This window comes from Carettochelys insculpta, chromosome 2, assembly GCF_033958435.1.
Source record: "Carettochelys insculpta isolate YL-2023 chromosome 2, ASM3395843v1, whole genome shotgun sequence".
In the NCBI taxonomy this organism is placed as follows: Eukaryota; Metazoa; Chordata; order Testudines; family Carettochelyidae; genus Carettochelys; species Carettochelys insculpta.
The window spans coordinates 238,603,419-238,621,559 of record NC_134138.1 but is presented as its reverse complement, the minus strand read 5'-3'; the positions used below and the strand labels follow the sequence as shown (position 1 = coordinate 238,621,559).

The window sequence follows — 18,141 nt, the reverse complement described above, 5'->3', positions numbered from 1 at the left end:
GTTGGGAATCATTAAGAAAGGGACAGCCAATAAGACAGAACATATCATATTGGCTCTATAAAAACCCATGGTATGCCCCCGTCATGAATATTGTATGCAGATGTTGCTGGCCCATCCAAAAAAAAAGTTATATTGGAATTGGAAAAGGTTAAAAAATGGCAACAAAAATTATTAGGGATATGGAACAACTTCCTTATGATGACAGATTAATAAGACTGACACGTTTCAGGCTGGAAATGAGACAACTAAATTAATAGTCCACAGGTTTAAAACAAACAAAAAATCTTCCTTCACATAACATACAGTCAACTTGTGGAACTCCTTGCCAGAGGATGTTGAAAAGGCCAAGACTATAGAGGATTCTAAAAAGAAATAGAAATATTTGTGGAAGATAAGTCTATCCATGGCTATTAACCAGGATAGGCAGAGATTGTGTCCCTAATCTTTATTTGCTGCAAAACTGGGAATGGGAAAAAGCGGGGGGATCATTTGTTGATGACCTGTTCTGTTAATTCCATCTAGGGCTCCTGACATTGGCCACTGTTGGAAGACAGGAGACTGGGCTAGATGCACATTTGCACTGATCCAGTATGGCTAATTCTATGTTCTTAGAATTATGATTGGTCCTCACCTACAGTTTTTTGGTTTTCTGATCTACAGTGATAGCCTGTTTTTTTGTTTTGTTTTGTTTTTGCTAAAGCTTGATCCAGAGCTCCCTAAAATCAGTGAGTGTCTGTTGACATCAATGGACTTTGAATCAGTATGTTAGCTGGCTTTAAAGAAATAAAGAGAGTATAATAGCTGAAAAGTGTGAATATTTTAGGTTAATTCATGAATTAGCACTTTGTGGCTGTTACCACTGTAAAAAATTATAGTTCCAGGGAATCCTTTCTAATGACAAATTAGCACCATGCAATAGCAATAAATACCACAATAGCACCATAATACCATATAATAAGGTACTGCTGTTTTAGCACTCTTCAAATATCTAAACATTCCATGTTATAGAATACTAGAACTGGAAGGGACCTTGAGAAGTCAAGTCCAGTTCCTCCGTACTCATGGTAGGACCAAGCACTGTCTAGACCATCCTAATGGATGTCTATCTAACTTGTTCTTAAATATCTTCAATGATGGAGATTCTACAACTATCCTAGGCAATTTATTCCAGAGCTTAACCACCCTGGAAGTTAGAGATTTTTTCCTAATATCTATCCTAAGCCTTCCTTGCAGTAATTGAAGCTCATTGCTTCTTGTCCTATCATCAGGAGCTAAGGAAAATAATTTTTCTCTCTCCTTTTTGTAACAACCTTTTAGGTACTTAAAAGCTGTGATCATGTCCCCTCTCAGCCTTCTCTTTTCCAAAATAAACAACCCCAATTCTTTATATTTTCTCTCATAGATCACAGTTTCTAGACTGTTAATGATTTTAGTTGTTCCTCTCTGGACCCAGTCTTTAAAGTGCTACTGGACTGTTTTTTTGTTTTGTTTCAATTTCTTCATGTCTTTCCCGAAATGTGGTGCCCAGAATTGGACACAGTACACCAATTGAGACCTAATCAGCACAGAGTAGAGGGAAAGAATGACTTTTTGTGTTCTGCTCAGAGCACTCCTGTTAATGCTTCACAGAATCATGTTTGTCTTTTTTTTTTTTCTTACAATACCACATTGTTGGCTAATATTCAGCTTGTGGTCCACTATGACCCTATATCCCTTTCTTCAGTACTCCTTCGTGGGAAGTCACTTCCCATTCTGCATGTGTGAAACTGATTTTTCCTCCCTAAGTGGAATATTTTGCATTTATCAATACTGAACTTCATCCTATTTACCTCAGGCCATTTCTCCAGTTTGTCCAGATCATTTTGAACTCTGACCCTATCCTCCAAAGTACTTGCAACTCCTCGCAGCTGGGTATCATCTGCAAACCTGATAAAGTGTCCTGTCTGTGCCATTATCTAAATCAGGGGTCTGCTACCTGAGGCTCTGTACCTGCAAGCAGCTCTTTAAGGACTTTTTGTGGCTCCCAACGCTATAATTGCAAAGTTTTTTAAAAAAAACTAGCTGATTATTTTCAATAAATAGTGAATATTTAAAAGCCCAACAATGAACAACTCATATCTAAAGAGCAAACAATATATGATCTCAAAACACTAAGTAATTCCCTCTGTAATTCATGCAGTGCATTATGGGATGTGATGCTGTATCTGTGTTTTGATTGTGTTGCTAATAAAGTCATGATTTTGTAAAGGAATGGAAGCTTGTGGCATTCCTGCTGTGAAGGGCAACGCACATTTTAAGAAAGGAAACAAATTAAATGTGGAGTAAAACTGGCATAATTAAAGTGGAGTTGGAATCGCTTCAAAAAAAGAGGAAAATCAAAGATGAAAACAGAGAATTTCAAACTGAATGGACCTAATCATTCACATTCATATCAAGTTCAGCTGTACTCCCTTTATGTCTCATTTGCAGTGAGAAATTTGTCAACAACAACAAAAATGCAACCCCAGGAGGCATTTTCTCAAAAAATACACTACTTTTGCTGAACAGTATCCAGATGGAGATATCACAAAGATGACCGTGGGAAAGCTGCTACACAAAGCAGAGCAAAGTAAAAACACGTTCGCTAAATGGCTGAAACCATCATGTAGCATAACTGTGGCTAGCTTTGTGGCAACTCAAGAGATCATGAAATGAAGAAAGCTGTTCATGGATGCTGAATATATAAAAAAGTGCCTTATCAAAGTATCAGAGCTGTACAGCAATTTCAAAAAGAAAATACGATTGTGCAGAATCTAGCCTTCGAGAGAGAGAGAGAGAGAGAGAGAGAGAGAGAAGGTTCAGAAGTGAAAGTCAAGAAAGTAGAGGTAAAGTGTGAGAAAACAAAATACATAAAATGCTTATGAATGTCCTGCATTAAACATGTATTGCACTTCAAATCATTTTGTGGACTGTTCCCTGTTCTTAATATAGGGGTTACAAAAAGTATGGTTTGACGTTATTTATTGAGGACTGTCTTATATTCACATGAATTTCAGGCCTGAATTACTGAGTTTTTTAGCAAATTTGAAAAAAATGGCTTTTGCTATTTTGGTTGCTGACCCCCGCACCTAAATCATTTGTGAAGTTATTCAACAGAACTGGCCCCAAAACTGACCCCCTGTGGAACCCCACTAGTTATTCCCTTCCAGCAGGACTCTAAGCCATTGATAACTACTCTCGTGAAAGATTATCCAAACAAGTATGCACCCACCTGATAGTAGCCCCATCTAGGTAGCATTTCCTTAATATACTGTAAGAAGGACATGCGATCCTGTATCAATGCCTTATGAAAGTCTAGGTATACCACATCCACTGCTTCCCCTTTATCCTCAAGGCTTTTTTATCCTACCAAAGAAAGCTATCGGATTGGTCTGACATGATTCCTTCTTGACAAATTCATGATGGCTATTACACATCACCTTGTTATTTTCCAGATGTTTGTAGATATATTACTTAGTTTTTACTCCATTACCTTTCCTCGCACTGAAGGTAAGGTGACTGTTCTGTAGTTTCCTGGGTTGTCCTTATTTCCCCTTTTATAGATGGGAACTCTGTTTGCCAATCTTCTGGAAACTCTTCTGACTTTCATAACTTTTCAAAGATGATAGTTAGTGGCTTGCATACCTCCTGTATCATCTCCTTGAGCATTCTAGGATGCATTTCATCAGGCCATGGTGATGTGAAAACATCCATCTTATCTAAGTAATTTTAAAATTTTTTGTTTCATATTTTGATTTCTTGCCCTACCCTACTTTCATTAACATTCACTGTGTTAGGTATACGGTCTCCATCAACCTTCCTGGTGAAAACTGAAACAAAGAAATCACTAAGTATCTCTGCCATTCCACATTCTTTGTTAGGCTGCAGTTACACTTGCAAGTTTGAACAAAACTGGGGTTTGGTTGGCAACAAAACTGGTGGAATGGCCACACACAAAATGTGTTTTTTCAGCAGCTTGTTAAAAATTCAGCACTTCCGCCTGCAGAGTTCTGCCTCTCAGCCATGAGGCATAATGCTGCTGTTGACAGCTTCTAAGCTTTGTGGATGCTCTGGGGGGCCTCCTCTCAACAGACAGGGCATCCAGAACAATGGGCAGCCCTGTCTGCTGTGCTTCCCGGTGTTTGTTTTGTTGAGAGAACAGCTGGGCAGGGCAGTCTGGCCACTCTGTTGACATTCTGGGATGCATTAGCAGGTGTGTTGTGAACAAGACACGAGAAATCATTCTACTGCTCTACTCTGCACTGGTTAGGCCTCAGCTGGAATATTGTGTCCAGTTCTGGGCACCCCAATTCAGGAAAGATGTGGAGAAATTGGAGAAGGTCCAGAGAAGAGCAACTAGAATGATAAAAGGTCTGGAGAACATGACTTATGAAGAAAGGCTGAAATAATTGGGCTTGTTTAGCTTGGAAAAAAGAAGATTGAGGGGGGACATGATAGCGGTTTTCAGATATCTTAAAGGGTGTCATAAGGAGCAGGGAGAAAACTTGTTCTTCTTGGCCTCTGAGGAGAGAACAAGAGGCAATGGACTTAAGCTGCAGCAAGGGAAGTTTAGGTTGGACATTAGGAAAAAGTTCCTAACTGTCAGGGTGGTCAAGTACTGGAATAAGTTGCCAAGGGAGGTTGTGGAATCTCCCTCGCTGGAGATATTTAAGAACAGATTAGATAGATGTCTATCAGGGATGGTGTAGATAGTGGTTGGTCTTGCCGTCGGGGCAGGGGATTGGACTCGATGGCCTCTCGAGGCCCCTTCTGGTCCTAGTGTTCTATGATTCTATGATTCTTCTGATTGGCTTTTGTGTGTGGCCACACTCTGTTGATGGAATTTTTGTTAGGAAATCTCTTCTGACAGTAATTTCTGTCAACAGATCACTGTAGTGTAACCATAGCCTTATTGTTTCTCCCTCTTCATTGAGCAATGGGTTATGCCTGTCCTTGGTCTTCTTTCTTCTAATGTACTTGTGGAACGTTTTCTTGTTTCCGTTTATGTCTTGAACTAGACTGAACTCATTTTGTGCTTTTGCCTTTCAAATTTTGCCCGTACTTTCCTGTGTTGTTTATATATATATATATCCTTTGTACTTTGACCAATTTTCTGCTTTTTATATGATTTCTTTTTGATTTCTAGACCATTCAAGATCTTCTTGTTAAGCCAAACTGGTCTCTTGCCATACTTCTTATCCTTCCAACGCAGAGGAATAGTTTGCTCTTGCACTCTTATGAGTAATGTCCCTTTGAAAAATTGCTAGCTGTTTTCAACTGTTTTTCCTTGTAGTCTTGCTTTCCATGGGATGTTACCTACCAACTCCCTGACTTTACTAAAGTCTGTGTGGCAGGGCCAGAGTGGAAGGCCCCTCAGTGGGAGCCCAAACAGAAGGGCCTCATATTGGAGTACCAGGGAGTGGGCAGGCATAGCCTGCCCACGGCTAAAAGGCCCCTCTCACAGTGAGGGGGGGCCCACTAAAAACACCCGGTTCCAAGAGAATGTGGGGGACAACAAAGGAAAAAACAGGGGCAGGAGTGAGGGTCAAAGGTTTAAAATAAGGGAGCCGGAGGGGGATACCAAGCAGAGGACCCCGGACAGCGCCCACTGCTCCCCGAAGGTGTCCAGGGAGTTGGTGGACACCGCCCAGAGGAACTCTGCTTGGATTCGTGAGCAGAGGGAGGAATGGAAGTAGGCCCCACAGTCGCAGGTCGCCCCCTCTGCCAGCCTCCTCTCCCTGGTTTTGTAGATGGCCATTTTGGCCATGGCTAGGAGGAGGCTGACGAGGAGTTCCCGTGACTTTGTGGGGCCGCAGATAGGGTGTGACAGAATGAGGAGGTGTGGGGAAAAGTGCAGCCAGAACCTCAAGAGGAGGTTCTAGAGGAGCCGGAAGAGGGGCTGCAGCCTGGTGCCCTTGACGTAGATGTGCACCAGGTTTTCCCTCATGCCGCAGAAGGTGCAGGTGTCTGAGATGGGGGTGAACTGCGCCAGGTACACGCCCATGCTCACCGCTCCATGGAGGATTCTCCAGCTGATGTCCCCAGCGGGCCGCGGAACCAAGATGGAGTAGAGGCCGGCCCACCGGGGCTCCCCACCCTCCGACGGTGGCAGGAGGTCCCACCACTTCTGGTTGAGGCGGGACACGAGGGTGGGGAAGTGGAGCGTGTGAAGCATGAGCACGTACAGAAGATGTCTACGCGCAGTTTGGAAGGGGACCGACTGCAAGGTATGCAGCCGGCTGAGGTGGTGGGGGGGAGGGGGGGCAGGCAGGATCGCAAAGCCGGGGGCCCACAGAGAGGTCCGGAGGTCTAGAAGTGAGAGGGGGGCGGGGTGCACCCTCTTGCAGGACCCGACCGAGGTAGATATGAGCAGTGGGCGGCAGGGCGTCCTTCACCTCCTCGAGTACGCGACGGGGGGAGCGTAGCTTGGAGAGCCCCATGCACTGGGCGAGCGCTGGGGCCTCCATCCAGTCCCCCCAGTCGTAGTCCAGGAGGTCTCCAACCCTGGTGATTCCACCTAGGACCAACCTCCGGCGCACCGCGGGAGACTCCGCCGCCTGCACACGAAGGTGGGGGTTGTGTAACGGGCTCTGCAAGGAGGTCTTCCCCCACAGTGGCCCCTAAGGACCTGGAGGCTGCGAGCAGCCGCCAAGTGCGGAGGAGGTCCTGATAGAAGGCCGGCAGCTCCGAGAGGCCTCGCGGACGGTCTCTCCAGGATAAATAAAGGAGCTGCCAGTCGTATTGGAGCCCTCGGTAACGGCAGAGGAAAGCGTGCACCAGCGTGCTCCATGCCGGACTATCTGCACTGTTGGTGTTGGTGTTGAGGAGTCCCTGCAGGGCCCGGAGGCGGAAAACATGGATCTGAGTGCGCATGCAAGTCAGGCCCTGTCCCCGCTCCTCCGGGGGAAGGTGGAATACCCCTGCAGGGACCCAGTGCAGTCCTGGCCAGAAAAACTCCAGGATTAACCTCTGGAGCTGGTCCAGGAACTTCAGGGGTGGGACCAGGGTGCTGAGGCAGTGCCAGAGCATGGACAGGACTAGTTGGTTTAGCACCAGTGCTCTCCCCCGTAGGGAGAGACACTGGAGCAGCCCCGTCCACCTCCGCAACCACTCAGCGACCCTGCCCTCTAAACCCTGCCAGTTTTCCGGTGGGGAGGGATGCGTGGCGGATAGAAAGATGCCCAGATAGGACAGCGGACCCGCGCTCCACCAGATGGCCTGAAGCGCGGGTGGGAGGTAGCTCATCTGCCATCCAGTCCCGACCACCAGGCCAGAGCTCTTGACCCAGTTGACCCAGGCGGAGGAGGCTGCTGAGTAGATAGCTTGGCAAGCCTCCAGACATGCCAGGTCTCCCAGGTCCTGAACCATGAGGAGCACGTCATCGGCGTACGCCGACAGGACCAGCCGCAGCCCTGCCTCTGCAAGCACGAACCCTGTCAACCTTCGACGAAGGAGACAGAGGAAGGGCTCGATGACCAGGGCATAGAGCTGTCCTGAGAGCAGGCAGCCTTGTCGTACTCCCCGTCCGAAGCTGACCGGAGCGGTCAGGGTCCAGTTGAGCTTGCCCATGCACTCCGAGGCAGCGTACAGCACCCGGAGAAACCCGACAAAGCGGGGTCCAAAGCCGAAGGCCTGCAGGGTGCCCAGGAGATACCCGTGGTCCACCCTGTCGAACGCCGTCTCCTGGTCCAAGGACAGGAGGGCAAATGACAGGCCGTCCCTACACCCAAGCTCTAGGAGATCCCGGACCAAGGACAGATTGTGGAGGATGGTGCAGCCCAGGATGGTGTAGGTCTGGTCAGGGTGGACCACATCCTGCAGCACGGACCCCAAGCGACGGGAGATGGCTTTAGCAATGATCTTATAGTCCGTGCTGAGCAGTGAGATGGGACGCCAGTTCCTGAGGTCGCGGTGGTCCCCCTTCTTGGGCAGCAGGGTGAGGATGGCACGCCTGCACGACAGGGGGAGGACCCCGCTTTGCAAGGCCTCGGCCCAGACACTGATTTATTGGTGGGCATGAGACGGAGGGCTTCCGAGAGCTCGGCCAGAGTGAGAGGAAGCTCTAGCCGGTCCCGGTCGCCCATGCTGACCGAAGGGAGTTGGTCCCAGAGCGCCCTGCAGGCGTCAGCGTCGGTCGGATCCGGGGAGAAAAGGGTGGCGTAGAAGGCGTGAGCCCTCTTGCGCATCTCCACCGGATCCGTAAGAGGGGTGCCATCCTCTGCAAGAAGGCAGACGATATGTTTTTTGGCACCCCTCTTTTTCTCCAGGGTGTAGGAGAAGCGGGAGCCGCGGTTCATCTCCCGGAGGAGTTGGATTCGCGACCTCACATAGGCCCCCTGTGCCCGGAGGGCGTCGAGGGCCCTGAGCTCGTCCCTCTTCTCCTGGTACGTGCCGCAGAGGGATGGATCTCCGGGGCTGGCAGCTAGACGCCTCTCCAGCTCAAGGACCTCCCATTCCAGCTGCCCTATCAGCGCATCCCGCCGCCAGCTGGCCCCCTGAGTATAGTCGCGGCAGAAGAGTCGCGCGCGCACCTTTCCCAGATCCCACCACCGCCGTGCCAAGGGAAAGGCGTGCCGCTGCTCACGCCAGGCCATCCAGAACTCCCAGAAGGACGCCACGAAGCCCACGTCCTCCAGCAGGCTGTTATTGAAATGCCAGTCGGCCGACACCCGCTTCCCCAGCGAGAGGGAAGCCTTCACGGCCACCAGGTGATGGTCTGAGAAAGGGGCCGGCTGCACGCTGGAGGTGTGGGCCTGGGAGAGATGGTGCCACGAGATGTAAATGCGGTCCAACCGGGAGTGTAGGGGCTTATGGCCCACCACTCGGACGTAGGTGAAACCAGCGTCCTTGTCCGGGTGGTGGCTGCGCCAGACGTCCACCAGGGAGCGATGGTTGAGAAGCTCCCTGAGGACATCCGCAGCGGCCTGGCACTGCTCGGTCCCCGTGCGGTCCCGCTTCTCGAGGGTGCAGTTGAAATCCCCGCCGAGGACCAGGCACTCACGAGGATCGATGGTGTCGAGGAAGGCTGCCACCCACTGGAAGAAGTGTGTTCTCTCTGGGCCGAGTGTTGGGGCATAGATGTTGACGAGGTAGAGAGGCAGCCCCTCCACCCACACCCAGAGATACAGCAGGCGGCCGGGCACAACCTCAACGCTCCCCAGCACCTTGGGCTGCAGGTCTTGGGAGAACAGGGTCACTACTCCGGCCCGGTGGGCCGAGAGGTGACTAAAGTGGACCCCGTCTCCCCAGTCCAGCCGCCACTTAGCTTCGGCGGCTGGGGTAGTGTAGGTCTCCTGTAGGAAGGTGACCGAGTACCCACCCTCCCGAAGGAAGGAGAGCACTCGGCACCTACGGAGACCCGACCTACAGCCCCTGGCATTTAAAGTGGCAAAGATGATCAGCGCCATTTGGAGGGCTGGGGAGGATCCTTGCTAGAGGGGGCACCGACAGTTCCCGTGGGGCCACGCAGCAAACCGTGACCAACCCCAAAGGTGATGAGGGCGTCACGGAAGCCGCGGGCCCCTTGGTAAGCCATGGCGTCCTTCCTCCCGGTCCCCTTGCCCTCCTTCAGAAGGGCCCTCACAGACTCCAAGATGGTGTGGAAGTTCCCCCAGCGCTGGAGGGCGAGAGCAACCTTGTTCTTGGAGCCGCGAATATCCTCCAAGAACTGGCGCATCTCACCCACCAGCGCATGGGGTGCCGAGGCCTCAGGGTCTCGAGAACCCGTCGGCCTCATGTTCTTTTGGGCCCCACGGCCGGAGAAAAGATTGGGGTAGGGACTGGGGTCTGAGTTTGGGAGGGATGAGGGCGGCAAAGGGAGAGCAGCCCCGGAAGTGCTGGGAGAGGGCGGTACAAGAGAGGCCTCCCGAGGGGTTACGGCCTCGGGGGCAGGTATGAGTGGGCAGGGGTCGAAAGGAGGAGTAAGAAGAGGAGGGATGGGGGCAGGGGAGGTAGAGATCAGTCGGAGAAGGGAGGGGTCATGGGGGGGGAGGGGAAGGGGGGAGGGAAAGGAGGGAGTTGGGGGAGAGGAGGAAGGGGAGGGATTGGGGGTTCTGGAGCAGGGCATTGGCTGGGAGAAGGTATGGGGGGTGGCAAGCGGTGGGGCCAAAGTGGGAGCAGGGGAGGGAATATGGACCAAAGGGGTCTCCAGAAGGGGGGTTTCCTCGGGCATTGGCAGGGGGGAGGACGAGGTGCCGGCACTCTCAGCAGGAGGAGCCAGCGGGTCGCGGGTCGGGGGGGTGGGTGTCAGGGTTTTCGGTCCCGGGGGCAAAGGGAGGGTACAAGGGAAACCCTGATTCCCCTGGGACATCCAGGGGCTGGACGACCTCCACAGTGGGGTCGTCCCTAGTTAAGGGAGGGGTCGCCCCTTGGGACGTCTCAGGGCAGAGGGAGGTGGCAGTTGGGGGATAGCTGGGGGGAGGGGTGGTGGTGGTGGAGAGTCAATAGGTGGCCCACAGGCCTCCAATAGCAGGCCTTCTATATCCAGGGCCACCGGGGTGAGGCCCAGGGCCTCGACCTCCTGCGAGAGGAGGGCGAGGCCGGGGCCCACCTCCTCCGGGCGCTCCGCAGCAGCCATCTGGGTAGCGGCCAGAGGGGTGTCGGAGGAGGGCATGGGCGCAGGAAGGGCCGTCTCAGCTTCTTTGGGCTCTGGCTCCCGGGCCGAGAGGGTGTTATTTTCCTCAGTCACCGCCGCGACGGCCTCTGTCACCCCCGGCAGATGGTTGGTAGCCGGGGGTTCGGCGGGTGGAGCAGGGCTAACAGATCTCTTGGGTGCCTTGCGCAGCACCTCCACCCCGTCCTCCGATAGGGTGGGGTGCCGGACGCGTGCACTCCCTTTCTTCCGCTTCCCCCCCACCAGTACCCAGCCCTCCAAGGAGGCAGGCTGGGTGGTAGAGGAGGAGGGGCCAGGGGATAGGGCCGACAAGGAGGGAGGAAAGGAGGAGGGGGGTGGGGCGGCAAGGGAGAGGGGCAACCCGCCCTGGGGTGGGCCCTCTTCTGGTCCTGCCGCCGGCCCTGCCTCCCTCTCCACCGCAGGCCTGGCTCTTGTGCCTGCTTGGGCGCCGGCGCCCACTTCTTCTTGCCCAGCACCACGCTGCCGGGCGCCCTCCGACGCCCGAGCGGCGATGGATCCGTCTGGGTCGGGAGGAGGAGGGGCGGTCCCAGGGCCTGTCGCGGTCGGGGCGCCGCCAGTCTGGTGGCTGACGCCCTGTGGGTCGGAGGAGGTCCCGGGCTCCTCTTCATGCTGGGCCAGGGGGCAATCCCTCCGGACATGCCCCGCCGCCCAGCACCCAAAGCACCGGGCCTCCCCCAGCGTGTAGAAGACCCAGTACTGGGCCCTTTGATAGGGCACCAGTATAGTCCCCTCCTGGGCCACCCTGCCCTGTGCTGCCGCCGGCGGCAGTTGGACCCGGGCCTGCCGGCAGAAGGAGAGCATGTGCCATAGGGCGGGGTCTTTGCAGCCTAGGGGGAGGGGACTCAGGACCGTCAAAGGCCGGCCCAGGGCAGTGAGGAAAGGCAGAAGGGCAGAGTTGGGAAGGAAAGGAGGGACAGATGAGAAGACCACCCGCACGCCCAGGTCTTCTAGCGGCTCCAGGGGCACGTGCACGCCCCCAACCACCAGGCCTCTCTCCACCGCCTCCTGGGCAGCGGCCTCCGAAGCCAGGAAGAAAACGATCTTTCCGAACATCCGGGAGGCCGCCACCACGGCCACGGGCCCCACCACCCGTGCCAACACCTGCACGTAGGTCTCCACGTGGGGCGAGGCAGCGGACCCCATGCCTCCTGGTGAGCGCGGGGAGGGGGCCACGGCCGTCGGAGATGGTAGTTCCGGCGGAGGCGGAAGAAGTAGGGTGCGGGGCAGCGGCCGCCACCTGGGCGTACGACTTGGGGGCCGAGATGTCAGGGCCCCCAGGAGTGGTGGGGGGAGCAGGGGGGAGGGAAGGAGGGGAGGCTGCAGTGAGTGGTTTGGCAGCCTGGGTGAGAGTCCCCGCCATGTGAGGTTTGGCCTTCTGGGCAGGGCTCTTGCCCTTTCTTTTCCCCTGGCCCTTCCTGCCCTTTTCGGGGGGGTGGGTTCAGGGCCGGGTTGCTGGAGAACGCCGTGGCAGAGGCGGTAGGAGCCCCAGAGCCTGCACCCGCGCCCTCAGCTGACATGGCGGCAGAGTTGTGGGCCGCCGTTTCAGGGGTGGGAGGGGTGACAGTGGAAGGCGGAGGGAGGAGGGGGTCACCGGATGACCCTCCAGTGGGTGTGGGGGTCATACTGGTGGGTTTAAGAGGGGAGAAGTTTACTGGGGGTGGGGGCCTTTAAGAAAGAGCGGGGGAGGGGGAGGAGAGTGGAAGGGAAGGGAGGGGTGAGGCGTGGCTGCCCCTCCCCCACTGGCCGGGCTGAGCACCCAGTCAGATGGGGGAAGGGCGGGGCAAGGGGAGTGAGGTCAGGGGAAGGAGAAAGCAAAAATGGCCACTACTCCCAGCACAAGATGGCTCCTGTTTCGGCACTGGGATGTGAGGGATCAAACTCTGTGCATGGGGGCGGGGGCCTCAGGCGCTTGGGTAAAACAAAAATAAGGGGGGGGAGGGGGCGTGGGCACGTGGAGAGGGGTGGAAGGAGGGGTGGCACAGCCAACCTAGGAGGAACCGGGGGAGGGTTAATGGGGGATGGGGTGTGCCCACGTGCGCCTGAAGGTTGGGCCCACAGCAGCCGCTGCAGAGCCTCAGGAAACCGGGGGGAGAAGGAAGGGGCAGCTCGTTGAAGGGGCCCCGGTGGAGGGGGCCCCAGCAGCAGTTGGGTGCGAGGGGGGCAGTAGGGGAGGGGGTGGCTGCAGGGGTGGGCCAGGGGCCATGCCCTAACACCCCACCCCTGACTATGCAGCCCCCCCTCTGGAGCCCAGTGGAGAGGGGCCCTGCCCAAACTCACCCCTCCCCAAGCCACTCCACAGGAGGCTGTGGAGGGAGCCCAACTGCCACTTTAAGAAAGCCCCTTACCTTCTCTGGGTGGTGAGGATGCAGCAGCTGCTGGATGAAGGGGTGGGCCCAAATGGGGGGCCAGCAGTTTGCCCCCCAGAAGAGGGAAAAGGGGGGGAACCCCCCTGCTGAAGGGCAGGGGGGAAGAGTCCCTCACCCTCCACCCACTCAGCAGCTCCTAAGAGAACTAGCTGGAAGGGTGGAGGAGTGGGGGAGAAGGAGAGAGCCTACCTGCCCGAGGCAGGAAGGAAGCTGACCCCAGAAGGGTTGTGGGGGGGAAGACAGCCCTGCGGGGGCTTCAGACAGCCAAGGGCTGGCTGGCCCCCGGCAGCTCGCCTTCCAACTGTGGGGTGGGGGGTCCCACGGCAGCAGCAGTCCTGCAGGAGCACCCACAGCCAAGCAGAAGGGCCTGCAGAGCAATCAGAGGCAGGTGGGTGGGAGATGGGACAGCTGGCCCCACTGACTGGGCCAATAAAAGGCCTTTAAAAACCCTTCACAGGGGGAAGGGTGAGTGAGAGATGAGCAGAGAGACACAAGGATACTAGAGCAGTGGGAGAGACCAAGTTTGAAAGGAGCAGAGGAGAGCAGCAGGAACACCAGAGACCACAGAGGGAGAGTGGGAGATTCTACAAATCAAGAGTGAGGACCCATGACTGCTACAGCCTGGGGAAGGTACCAGGGGGAATTGTCTGGGGAAGTAGCCCAGGGAGAAGAGCTGCTGTGCCGAGGGCTAAGGGAGTCAGCTCCTCTCACTGGCAGATGCACAGGGTCCCTGGGCCAGAATGTGGCATGAGTGGGTGGGGACTGGGTTTCCCCCAGACCACCCCTCACCACAGTGAGGGCAACTGGGCCCTTGAGTGGTCCCAATGGACTGAATAAAGGCCAGAGGCCCAAGAATAGGACTGACTTTGTCACAACTGCTTTCCAGAAATCCATTGTCTTTATTTTGCTGTTCTCCCTTCTACTGTTCCTGAGAATCCTGAGCACTATCATTTCACAATCTCTTCCACCCAAGCTACCTGCTACTTTCAAATTCTCAAACAATTCCTCCCTATTTGTTAAGATCAAATCTAGAACAGCTTCCCACCCAGCCCCAGCAGCTTATTCCATTGTCTGAAATTAAAAAAAAAAATTGTCTCCAATTACAATAACTTGTTGGATGATCTGTGCCCTACTTTATTTTCCAACAGATATCTGGGTAGTTGAAGTCCCCCATCACCTTCAAGTGCTGTGCTCTAGATGATTTTCTTAGTTGTTTTAAAAAGCCTCCTCCATCTCTTCTTCTTCCTGATTAGGTGGTCTGTAGTATCCCCCTACCTACCCTATGTTTTACCCCCTTTAACCTTACCTAGGGACTCTCAACAAGTCTATCTCCTATACTCATCTCAACCTCAGTTCAAGTACATACATTCTTAATATATAAGGCAACACCTCCGTCCTTTTTTCCCTGCCTATCCTTCCTGGCCAAACAGTACCTTTCTATCCTAATGCTCCAGTCATGTGTATTATCCCACCAAATCTCTGTGGTTGTGTCTACACAACAAAGTTATCTCAAAATAAGAGCAGTTATTTTGAAATAACCTTCACGCTGTTCAAACGACGCACATGCTATTTTGAAATACAATCAAAATAGCAGGTGCATTATTTTGATTACAACAAACCTCATTCCATGGGGAATAATGCCTATTTCAAATTCTCTATTTCAAACTATTAAGACCCAGAATAGCACCATTTTGAAATATGCCATAATGGGCTCCAATAGCACTATTTCAAAAAAAAGCTATGGACCTGGAAATGCACTGTGTATGTGGACACATTATTTTGAAATACAGCTATTTCAAAACACCTTATTTCGGAATAGTGCCGTTGACAAGCAGGGGGTTGCTAACAGGAGAGCACAAAAGGAAATTTGTAAGAGGGAGTCTGATGGAGTCCTACTAAGGTTAGGAAGACTTGGATCACCTGTGCCATCACTGCTCCTATCTCCTCCACCTGTGCCTGTAGCCAGACAGACCACCTGATCATGGATGCTAGTCACAAGGTCCCACTGATCACTTGGCCTCTGGCTTTTAAAGCCTTCTCTCCTTGGTTCCTCATACCCCCTCGTGAGTCACAGGGGAATGGACTCAAACTCTGATACGCACACTAATGGCCACCATAACTAAAATCACCTGAAGTAGAAATAAATTCAAAACAAATAGTCCAGCAAACTCTCTCACCCAACAGCTCATACTTTGACTTGGTTTATTCAGTGTATATGTGAGGGGGGGCCCTCTCTGTCTCCAACTCTCCTGTTTGCAGACCCCAGGTTGCTATGTGTTGAAAAGAGGTTTTCTTTACTGCAGTGTTGGCTATATTAAATATATATAGTGGTGACATCACCTTTGCAATCCCCGAGGACGATTGTAACATGTCACATGTTTGACTTTCCTCCATAAATATGATTGTCTGTAGGGTTTTTTTTTCCCTAGTTACTCCTCTGTTCTATCTCCCTGGAAACCTACAGTCAACAAGCTACAGTTGCCACAGTGAATCAGCAGCTTTATGCAGGCATCTATTATGAACATAAGGGTCTGAGAAAGTGAAGAGTTCTGCTCCATTTTTATGGACGTATGTTTTTACCATTTTGTTTTGTTATAAGTAAGGGGGGACAGCTCTGGATGCCAAAATCCTCCATCTTCATCCAGTTAGTAGGATCTCTTATCTCTTTTTTTGCACCAGAAGATGAATAATTTGAAATCTGCCGTCTAGTTGGGTGAGTTTGTGATAGCATTTCTCTGCTAGTATGTTTGAATGCAACAGTTTCTGAACGATGCATCTGATTAATTGCACATACAATGTTCTAGGTGTCAATGGACAGAATCCTATTGGCTATCATGAAAATCAGAACTAAGAAATTGGGGAGGTAGTGAGAGATCAGAGGGCACACACCAGGCATGCTTAGCATTAGGTTAGCATCCTACCCTGTCATTGTCTACAGACTAGCTAAATCAATGAACCAGTGCATGGTAGCCATGAACGCTTTCCAGTTTTTAAAAGCCCTCATTTTAGTTCTTGTAAACCTCCCAAATAGGAGGGGTGGGGGACTTGCAGAGCATCCCCAAAGTAAAAGGGGATAATAGGGTGCCATGATGGGAGGGAGGTGGGAATGAAGGAATGCCAGAAGCTCGGAATGTGCCCAATGCAGTAAGCTAGCACAAATAACAAAAGCCTTGTCTACACAGATGCCCACCCCATTGAGCTGAACAACACAGCTCCTGCTATGCAAATAGAGGAGCTGAAGTCAACATCCTTACTGTGGTGTCTTCAGTGCTGTAAGACCAGCTGGGCCTGCTCTCCTGCCACCTTCAGCTACTAAGCAGACATGATCAATTGATTGCCATTACATTGAACCATCGTGTAGTGGAGACAAGCCCAAAGAGTGTAACCCTCTAGTTGTATGTAACACTTTGACTGACATATCTAACTCACTAGCTTATTGTTTCATAGATTTAAATAACGGTTTGGTTAGAGAAAGGCAACCTTAAAGATAATTAACAGTTCCTAATTACCTGGTCATTTGTTCCTCAAGGGTCTCAAATGGGTTGGAAGAAACATTCACTTAAAGAGAAACATAAGAAATTATTGTCAAATACATATATTAAAGCACATTTTAAATCAATTTGCAATATAGATGCTTAATATTTCAAGGTACTGAGCAAGGTAGGCCCCCACTGACTTCAGTGGGAGTTAAGGGTGCACAATAAGATGCATGATCAGGTTTTAAAAGCCTAGAGTGCAGGCTTGTACCTATAATGCAAAAGTTGCAATTACAATATAACACTCAACTCAGCTGACACTTACCCCAGAGTTACACAAATCTAACTAAAACAAAAAAGCAGTCAAGTAGCACTTTAAAGACTAACAATATAATTTATTAGATGAGTTTTCGTGGGACAGACCCACTTCTTCAGACCATAGCCATACCAGAACAGACTCAATATTGAAGGAATAGAGAACCAAAAATAGTAATCAAGGTTGACAAATCAGAAAAAAACATTATCAAGGTGAGCAAATCAAAGAGTAGAGGGACAGGGTGGGAGGGAGAGTCAAGAATTAGATTAAGCCAAGTATGCAAAAGAGCCCCTATAATGACCCAGAAAATTCTCATCCTGGTTCAAACCATGTGTTAATGTGTCGAATTTGAATATAAAAGAGAGTTCAGCAGCCTCTCTTTGAAGAATGTTGTGAAAATTCCTCTTCAGTAAGACACAAACTCTTAAGTCATTAACAGAATGGCCCATGCCATTAAAATGTTGGCTGACCAGTTTGTAGATCAGGAGTGGTTTTATGTCTGTTTTGTACCCATTAACTCTTTGTCTAAGAGAGTTTGAAGTTTGTCCAATATACAAAGCATCTGGGCATTGTTGGCACAAGATGGCATATATGATATTAGCTGAGGAACATGAGAATGTGCCCCTGATTCTGTGACTTACCTGGTTAGGTCCAGTGATGGTATCCCCAGAATAGATATGTGGACAAAGCTGGCAGTGGGCTTTGTTGTAAAGAAAAGTCCCAAGACTGGTGTTCCTGCAGCACAGACTACGGCTGTTGGTGAGAATCCTTGTAAGGTTGGGAGGTTGTCTGTAGAAGAGAACAGGCCTGTCAACCAGGGCCTTCTGGAGTGTGGCATCCTGATTAAGGATAGGTTGTAGGTCTTTAATACTGCATTGCAGTGGTTTGAGTTGGGGGCTGTAGGTGATAACCAATGGTGTTCTGTTCTTGGCTTTTTTGGGCCTATCTTGGAGTAGCTGGACTCTGGGTATTTGTCTGGTCCTGTCGATTTGTTTTTTTATTTCTCTTGGTGGGTAATTCAGGTTTATGAATATTTGGTAAAGATCTTGTAGTTTTTGGTCTCTATCAGTAGGAAATGCACAGCAAATGCGATTGTACCTAAGGGCTTGACTGTAAACAGTGGATCTAGTTGTGTGTGCAGGATGGAAGCTAGAAGCCTGTAGGTAAGTATAGTGATCAGTGGGTTTCCGGTAGACTGTGGTACCAATCAGGCCATCCTTGATTTATACTGTAGTGTCCAGGAAATGTGTCTCTTGCGTGGAGTAATTGAGGCCTAAGTTGATGGTGGGGTGCAGATTGTTTAAAGTCTCTGTGGAATTCTTCTACAGTCTC

The 18,141-nt window shown here is 51.5% G+C and overlaps 1 protein-coding gene across 1 annotated transcript in view; it reads right to left on the bottom strand.

Moving 5' to 3' along the window:
* Nucleotides 1-18,141, bottom strand: part of ABCB1 (ATP binding cassette subfamily B member 1) — a 160,011-nt gene that overhangs the window by 89,939 nt on the left and 51,931 nt on the right. Inside the window, exon 7 of the mRNA XM_074985502.1 lies at nt 16,527-16,575. Coding sequence (XP_074841603.1) covers nt 16,527-16,575 — 49 coding nt within the window. The remainder of the gene's footprint in view (nt 1-16,526; nt 16,576-18,141) is intronic.